Genomic DNA, 9,652 nt, shown 5'->3' on the forward strand with positions numbered 1-9,652 from the left:
GATTGCGCTCGCGCTCCGTTCGTCTCACTGACACATTTTTTGAGCAGCTGATGTGTGATCTCTCCTTAGTACTCGTGGCCAGTAATGCTAAAGTGAAGTAGTTTTACTTTTCTGTAGTTTTTCAATGGCTCTCGACGACATTACCTGAGCAGTCGAAGGCTGCGCATTTATTGAAGAAAATTGAAGTGTATAAAGCATATGCACAGTTCCACTGAATGATAAATGTGTTTTAACAATGTCGTTGAACCGAATGTACGAAGGAAACTGTTAAAATAACCACAGCATTAACAACAACCTTGAAATAAGAGTGCAAGGTTTATCTGATAATCAGATGCATGAAAGTAGTTCGTTGCTATAGCAAACAGACATCGGGCGCGTTTTCTTTCTTAATCATCATTCGCCGATGGAGAGGAAAAGTTAAACACTATAGCATTTTATTTTATGAAAATTAGATAAAGAAGTTTTCGAACTGAAAGAGAAGTGATCTCGCGCTCAAATAACTTAAGATGTGCCAGGCTAAAGCTGCAGCTAAACTGTATAAAAAGCAGAATGAACTGAAACGTTAAAACAATAAACACAATAAATAAATACAATTTATGAATGATGCAGTGCTAATTGACATAATTTATTACAGTAGCCTACAGAAACTATAAAGTATATATTCTTTTACCTTATTCTGTGCAGAAAATTGAAATAATTGGTTCTAGTATATAAAACAATCCTAAAATTGCCATTAGGAAAAAATTATAGATTACAAATGATTGATTATTGTCCAGCAGTGTATTTGATTTCTTATAGCAAATTCAAAGTAAGAGATAAGAAAATAATTCCTTGTAAAGTATGTACATACATACATAAAATTATTGTATTTGACATTTCTGTCACTTCTGAAATGATGGCTACGCCCCCTGGTGTGACAAAATGTTAGCCTATATAATACTTTTAAAAGCTCTTTTTTTTAAAATCTTGGCTTACATAAATTTCTACATATGCCATGTCATGCAGCATTTAAATAATCCTGTGAATGCACTTAAAGAATGCAGAATTGAATCGTTAATCGAATCGAATTTAATTGTGAATCGAATTGAATTGAATCGTTGTGAATTTGCAAAAATCGTTCTTGAATCGAATCGAAAACCTATGAATCGTGAATCGAACTGATTCGCTGTCTACCCAAAGATTCACAGCCCTATAAACAAGTAATTGTTAACTATGATGTTATTTTATTACACCAACTTTGCATAGATGCTAGCACAAAAGACCATTTCACAAAAATAAATATATAAGCAAAAAACAAATAAATAAACCTTATGAGTGAGCATGACCTGGGACTCTACTAAAACAGTTCACACTTTTGATTTATTATTATGAAGTCAAAAATCGTTCTTGAATCGAATCGAAAACCTATGAATCGTGAATCGAACTGATTCGCTGTCTACCCAAAGATTCACAGCCCTATAAACAAGTAATTGTTAACTATGATGTTATTTTATTACACCAACTTTGCATAGATGCTAGCACAAAAGACCATTTCACAAAAATAAATATATAAGCAAAAAACAAATAAATAAACCTTATGAGTGAGCATGACCTGGGACTCTACTAAAATAGTTCACACTTCAACCCCCCCAATGTTCAAACCAAAACTACGCCCTTGCTTATGTGATTGGACTGAATTCGGACAACATGTTTTTCTCTGGCACATCCAACAGAAGAGTCAACAGCTTTCACATAGCCTACGTCTTTCAAAACAAAATTCTCGCATTAGAAAAACATAGCATGTTTGTTGTTTCTTTTGTTGTTGGCGCTTTTCCACTACGTGGTACGATTCGGCTCGGTTTGATGTCCACTGTACTCCACTTGATGTAGTTTAGTACCGCTTTAGTGTGGGCGGGATTATACACATCGCCCCATCAAGCTCTCTCTGGATTCGCTCCTAGGCTATCAACGAGAGGAACGTCTGTACTTCCTCAACAGACCACAAAACTTTTTTGGTTGTTAAAAAAAAGGTAAGCTCGTTCAAAACTTTTGTTTAAAGCGTTTGTTCAAAAAAAGTTACGTTCGATCCTTTGCTGACTGTGCTGATTTAAATCTAGCGGGTCAAGTTCAATGACGCAAGTAGTGTCGATTCTCTCTGGCCAATCAGTGATCAGCAGGGTTTACACGTCACATTTTGGTAATGGCACTGCTCGCTTTGAACCTCAGCTGAGGTGGTACTGAAAAAAGTACCAGGTTCCAGGTGCTGTACCCAGTGGAAACCCCCCAAAAGTGAGCCATACCGAACCGTACCGTGCCATACCATGCAGTGGAAAAGCACCACAGTGGACACTGCACACTCCACGACCAACCAGTTAAAAAGCATATTGCAGGTTATTTTTTTTACAAAATGAATAACCTTGTATGAAAATATTACATGAAAAGTTAATGCAGGATTTAAAATGTTTTACAAGACAAGAGGGCACAAATTTTGTAGAAAAAGTGATAGCTTCACTGAGTTTTCAAAAACCGCTTTTTTTTTTTTTTTTTTAAAACATTGCATCATTTTACATCATGAGAGGGAGTTGTTTGCCAGGCTCTGCATTGGCTCAGTGCAGAGTAGGTTGGTATTCAGTATAGGGATGTCACAAGAACCGATAGTACGGTACCAAGTCAGTATTTAGTACCGGTGGTACCGAAGGTAGCAACTAGCGAGGCTGCAATTCTTCCGGAACTGATGGGGGCAGGCAGAGAATACTCCTGGAAGTGTTTCAGTCGCTCCTCAAAGGGTAAAAAGAAGAAAAAATGCCTACAAGCACACAGAAGAACTACACATGGAAGACGGCAACGGTATATGAATATGATTGTGCGAGACTTAAATGAGCACGTGCAGCTCTGAAAGCACGAGCGCAGTGCATGATCACACACACATAACTGTCTGACAGTTTACAGCTTGTTCATTTGTTGTGTATACATTCGCGGATTATCCTTATTAACATTATTGGCTATGTAATGTCAGATTACTTTCCTTAGGGAATTCATTATTATTAATTAATTCAGGTTTTGAGAGGACTCGAATCTGAAAATTCGGAGTCAACCTGATTAGAACTTATTTCAAATTTGATAGTTTACACTTTATCAACGGTCGTCCAGTGAGACGTTAACATCCGTGTACATTACCGATTCTGTTCATATTACTTCGTGGCCAACGACACATAAACAAAATGGTAATCTTATTAAATTTTGAGCAAGGTAACAAGGATCTAGGCAGAGTTTTAACTTTAAAATGTCACGACACAAGACAATGATTCTTTATAAAGGAAACAAGAATTTATTGGCTATTCTAGATTACATTGACCTAAGCTAAGACATACACATACACACACACACACACACACATATAGTTCTGAAGAATGAAAGTTTGAGACGATAAGTTAGATGGTACAGGAACTGCTGAGACACTTCACTGAGCCTGCATGAGTTTTACGACCGCAGATGGAGATAATAGGGTGCTCCTCAGTTTGTCTCAATGGAATGTGATTGTTTCATGTGACTCAATAGTGTGAGTGGGTCCGTTCGAAGACAGAGATCCTACAGCTAATATTATTGTTTTAAATAATTGTTGTTTATGAATGGTTTTAAAAGATATTTTCGGCCTGCCAGTATGTTAGTGAATTTAAACTAATGCTTACTTGCATTCAGAGTATAGGTGTGTGTGTGCGTGTGTTATTTCAAGGACAAGTGCCACTAATGTTGCGTTTTTGTAATGTTAATTAAAGGAGTTAATGTTTAAGTATTATTGCTATTTTTTCCAGTGGTATCGACTTGGTATCGCATATCATGTACTTTTAGTGGTATCGGTACCGACTACTAGATTTTTGGTATCGTGACATCCCTAATTCAGTAGGAGCGGTCGTGAATCAGTGTGGTTTTTGGTAGTTTTTGCATTTCAATATATTACGTTTCCTAACAAGAAAAAGTATGGTGCTCTTCCGTGCCTGGGTGCGTTTTGTGCAGGTGAAGAGACAGGACTCCACCTCTGCATCTGCTTCAAAAATTACGGTGGTATATAGCGTTCACTTTATATTGGAGGATTATCATCCCAGCTAAATGATGGAGTTCAATATGGGATGCCTAAGCAAGAACCAAGTGAGACTCAGAGCTGGTGCTGTTCCTTCGGTGCACACAGCACCTTCATCAGGTCTGCCTGCAGCCTGTGGTTCGGCCGCTGGCACGAGACATGATGGTCATCAGTTGCGTCATGATGGTCATCAGTTTGTTTTAAAAAGTGGGTGGGACAGGAGTGAGTGTGAGTGTGCATGTGTGTGGGGGGTGGGGGGTTAATGTATGGACATAAAACTTATTTTTAATGTGATAGTTTCTGTCTTACATGTATTAGGCTATACTAAAATGTATTATAAGGCAGAGATTCTTAACATCAGTGATACATAGATACGCAATAAACATTCATATGCTTTAACAGTTTAGTGGAAGCATTTTTGTTAGGCGTGTCAGAGGTTTTGGGTTTTAATCTGCCCTCGTATGTTTTTCTTTTTTTTTTTCTTTATTAATATCAAAGATGTTCATCAGTGATCCTATATCAAGAGCAGGGACGTGTGTATTATGTTTTGTGATTTAACGGAATTAATAGATAGTCTCCACAACATCATTAAGTGATAGATTGAAGCGCTGAAGCCACAAGAGAATGTTCTGCCACTAATAACATTGCAATGAACATTCAGTATGATTTCAAAAACAACAGATTCCAGCACCAGACCAGAGTCCAGAAAATTTTTAATGGAAAAGAAAAAGAAAAAAAAACTGAATCCAGATAATTTAAAATGGGGAAAAAAGAAAAACGGAATGCAGAAAAAGTATCACTTGGACTGTTAATGCTTGGAAATGGAAAAACTCTCAAAGAATTAAGGGAGAAATATTTGTAAAGTTAAATATATGCACGACTCATGATAAGATATGGTAGAAGGAGAAATTAGCCATTTAAATTTAGTTTTTTTGTTGTTGTTGTTGTTGTTAAGTTTCCAAGACAAAAATCTGTTCAATTATTACCAAAGCAAATCAGTAGTACAAGAATTGGTAGAGAAATGTCTAGAGGAGGGGTCCAACCCTGCAGGAAGGTAACTCTCCAGGAGCAGTGTTGGAGACCCCTGGTCAAGAGAAATTTTAGAAACGTCAAGTCAATAACATCTATTTCTTAGAGTATTCCTTCCTCATTGTCATACAGACTATTATACTGAGTAATGCCCTGCATAGGAAGCCAACTGCTCAAAAACTTAGATGAAGAGAAAGACACTTTAGACACTGCACTGCATCTGTGGGTCACACAAGTAAACAAATCCACTCTGCACTATCCAATAGGTTGTGCTGCACAAGGGTTCTGTAGCAACTCTCAGACAAGAAACCTTCACTCAGCAAATATGATAGATGATCAGGAGACACGCTGTGAGAGATGACAGCAGTACTGTGGGAGTAAAGCTGACACATACTAACAGATACTCACTACTGTGCGCAGTCGATGAGCTGATACTCGTTTGAGCGCTCGAAACAGGCCTTCACCCCCTCGTCATCCCACAGATGCTTTGCATGCTCAAAAAACTCCTGTAAAAACAGAAATAATATACAATATAGAGTTAGCATCTATTCATGACACACAATAATTAAAGCTGCAGTCCGTAGGTTTTGCCTCTTTGTCGCCATCTCTGTTTGAAAACCTGGAATTGCAGCTGTGTGCGGAATTATCTAGCTTGCGTGGGTTGTGAGTCGGCACGGCTCCAGCTCGGATGAATCTAATGTTCTGAAGAGTATGTGTGGCAGTCAGTCACCGCACTGGTGTGGATATTTACTGTACTTCGCAATCACAGATTAGCCTACGTCTTGGAATATGACCCAAATAAGAATTGTCACCCGCGAAAACCTACCCATACCACTCAAATTAGAAAACATTATTATAAGCTAACCGTTGTGAATCGGGCTAATGTAAGGCGATAGTTTTGAACACTGGCTGGTTATGTACTTGATCAAATATTGATTTCGGATCATTTTTAACCAAAAAAAGTTACGGACTGCAACTTTAACTAAAAATGTAATTAAAATGAAAATAAAAAAAGGAAAAAATGCACTTTGCTTAAAAAGAATATCTCACAATTATAAAAACAGAACACATTTGACACTAACAATCAAAGAAAAAAAAACATTTCACAGCAGATTGTTGTGATTAACCAACCACATTTAACTATTCTAGAGAACTAAAGACTGGTTAGGAAGTTTTTGTATAATGCTAGTAAACTGTACCATTGACCACTTTACTGGACATTATTCTTTACATATCATTCTAATTCCCTATCTGACCCCTGTTGGTGATCAGTGAAACTAAGGCGCACATTCTCACAAACTTTAGTCCTATTTAGATTGTAATTGTTTTTCATGTTTTTCTGTAAAACTAAATGTGCATGACACCTCAGTAGGGCTGAAATGATTAGTCAAGGTTATCGACAACATTAAAAAATAAAAAATAAAAAAATAAATATATATATATATATTTTTTTTTTTATAATAATTTCTATGATCTACTTACAGTTCTTTTTATAAAACATGGCTCTTGTTCACTGAAAGGTTCTTTGTGGAACCCAAAATGGTTCTTATGTTGCGAAATAATTTCGCATCGCGGCGAAAACCCATCAAAGAAAAAAAAACATTTCACAGCAGATTGTTGTGATTAACCAACCACATTTAACTATTCTAGAGAACTAAAGACTGGTTAGGAAGTTTTTGTATAATGCTAGTAAACTGTACCATTGACCACTTTACTGGACATTATTCTTTACATATCATTCTAATTCCCTATCTGACCCCTGTTGGTGATCAGTGAAACTAAGGCGCACATTCTCACAAACTTTAGTCCTATTTAGATTGTAATTGTTTTTCATGTTTTTCTGTAAAACTAAATGTGCATGACACCTCAGTAGGGCTGAAATGATTAGTCAAGGTTATCGACAACATTAAAAAATAAAAAATAAAAAAATAAATATATATATATATATTTTTTTTTTTATAATAATTTCTATGATCTACTTACAGTTCTTTTTATAAAACATGGCTCTTGTTCACTGAAAGGTTCTTTGTGGAACCCAAAATGGTTCTTATGTTGCGAAATAATTTCGCATCGCGGCGAAAACCCCAACATGCAGATGGTAGTAGAGTCATTTGGTGAAAAGAACTGAATGCTACTTATGAAAAATGTGTTTAAAAGCATGTATGTGTTCACATGAAGCCTGTCACAAAGCCCTTGTTATTTGACACTTATTTTAAAGTTATACAGTCCGTAAGTTTTGCCTCTTTGTCGCCATCTCTGTTTGAAAACCTGGAATTGCAGCTGAGTGCGGAATTATCTCGCTTGCGTGGGTTGTGAGTGGGCGCGGCTCCCGCGCGGATGAATCTAATGTTCTGAAGAGTATGTGTGGCAGTCAGTCACCGCACTGGTGTGGATATTTACTGTACTTCGCAATCACAGATTCTAGCCTACATCTCGGAATATATGACCCAAATAATAATTTTCACTGTATATTGCCATCTGAACAAGTAAGTAACAAGTCTGCCACGTTTGTTCTGACCAACTGAGGAAAAAAGCATTACCATAAATCTCGCTACCAATGGTGATTAAATCTAAAGATCAGTTAGCTCATATCACATCAAACCGTTCAAATTATTATTATTGTTATACTTTATTCTCAAATGATTAATCAGCATTGGTGACTATGAGTATAGTGTGTATTAGCATGTAGATTCAATTTCTGCACAGTCTAATCTAATTGTCATACACTTCGAATTTCATATTAAGAAATTATTTTAACCCAAAAAGCAAATTATGCTCCCTTCGAACTGGTTTTCTTTAAAATACAAATCTTGTGTAATCCCAGGCTATCTGATATCAGAAGCACATTTAAAACTGGAATATAATTTAATTTCATTCACATGTGTTTCATAAACACATAATCCTTTATGGATTACAATCCGCCATCAAAATGATACATTTAATTATACCAGCTGCTGTGAGAAAAGGCTATAAACGATCCGCCACCTGCAGGATCCTCACATGCGATAGCCTAGTAGCCGGGACAACTTCTTTATGTTTACAGACATGACGTCAAATAGTCTGCAGTAATGCAGTTTGACCAGTGGGGCGCTGTAGGGCAAGGATGTAATAGAGGTCCCTCCGGGACATGCCCATTCAGCTGGCTGAATTCATTCAGCCATCCTACAGCATGACTAGCTTTAATAGGGGAAACTGCGTAAACTGGAGTAAAACATCTGGGAAATACATAAAACAAAGCCTGTGAACGCTTTATCTGCTAGACAACACTATATATACAGTATAGGTAGATGTAAAGCTGTTTGATTACTTATGTCATTGTTATATATAGTCATATCGCCCAGTCCTAAAATTTGTTAAAGCACTAGGGCACATGTGTCAAACTCAAGCATATGATTGTCTTAAAATAAAAATCTATGCAGCTTTATATCGTAAATTATGAAAGTGTGTATCAATACCACATGTTTCTGTTTCTATTTGGCATTCTATTTATACGCATAAATTGACTTTGGTGTGCATATGATACGCAATGGTTAGGATTAGATGTGTGGGAATAAGTGCGGACCTCAGTGCTAGAGCCCCACCGACGGAAATGGAAAAACACAATATTCTCTATTCATTTAACGAATTAAAAAATCGATTGCAGCTTTCAGACATGACTTTCTTCTCGTTTTAATAGTTCGTTTGAGGCGGTTTCTATTCAGTTATTTTAATGACAAATGTCCAGAGCGCATATTGCCTATGCAAGAGCGCATCAAATGTGCGAGTGCAAATCTCTCTGCTTGCAGGTGGATTCCCATTCATTCACTCTCACAGAAACGCTTTCTATCGATCAGACATTATATGCGTATGCCAACTAATGTAAATAAGTATTTACATAGCACAACAGTAGTAGTCTAAATGTATCTGTTTCGCACGTGTCAACAATACATTATGAAAATAAAAAGAAGCAGTTTTTTCCAGTAAGCAAATGCATTCAAACAGTAAGTTCAAAACAGCGCTAATGCAGAGAAAACATTGCCGATTTCATCAGAGATGGCAGAGATAATAGTACTCACGTACAGATGTCAGTAAAAAAAAATTAAAAATCAGCAAGCTATTTGGCTTAAAAGCACGAGTGTTTTATACTGGATGCTGGCTGAAGGTGTTTTAGATTACGCAGTAGTCAGTGGTTTAGTAAATCTGGATCAGTCAGGTCAAGGTAGCTCATTTAGTGGTCTTTTGGCATCCCCCAGTGTTTCTGTTTGGTATCGCAGATTGACTTGTTCAATTTTTTTATTAAAAGTGCTGTAAATTACTAAATGTAATGTAATGTACAAATGTTAATTTTCTGTGAAGCTGCTTCGCAACAGTGTATCATGAAAATTGCTACATAAATAAATGTGAATTGAATTGCAAACAGTTATTAATGAATTTATTTATTTATTTTGGCACTATATACATTGCAAATTATGAACATTAAAAAGTACTTTTTTTAGTACTTTAGTTTGTATTTATTTATTTATTTTTGGGTGGGAGAATGGGGTTGAGTACCACCACTTCTTTTTTTCTACTACAAGCATTGATTGT

The 9,652-nt window shown here is 36.5% G+C and overlaps 1 protein-coding gene across 2 annotated transcripts in view; it reads right to left on the reverse strand.

Annotated features, from left to right (window-relative positions):
* LOC107742053 (guanine nucleotide-binding protein G(olf) subunit alpha-like) overlaps positions 1-9,652 on the reverse strand; it is a 76,086-nt gene that overhangs the window by 22,963 nt on the left and 43,471 nt on the right. The window contains exons 5-6 of one of the 2 annotated variants that reach the window (XM_016554915.1): positions 5,495-5,592; positions 4,938-5,141 (exon numbers count right to left, since the gene is read on the reverse strand). In XM_016554915.1, the coding sequence (XP_016410401.1) occupies position 5,141; positions 5,495-5,592 (99 nt within the window). In that variant the 3' untranslated portion in view covers positions 4,938-5,140. Of the gene's footprint in view, positions 1-4,937; positions 5,142-5,494; positions 5,593-9,652 lie in introns of those variants that run through there. The other variant, XM_016554907.1, reaches the window with a different exon arrangement.

This window comes from Sinocyclocheilus rhinocerous, unplaced genomic scaffold (genome assembly GCF_001515625.1).
Source record: "Sinocyclocheilus rhinocerous isolate Xijiao unplaced genomic scaffold, SAMN03320098_v1.1 scaffold1003, whole genome shotgun sequence".
NCBI classification, from domain to species: Eukaryota; Metazoa; Chordata; class Actinopteri; order Cypriniformes; family Cyprinidae; genus Sinocyclocheilus; species Sinocyclocheilus rhinocerous.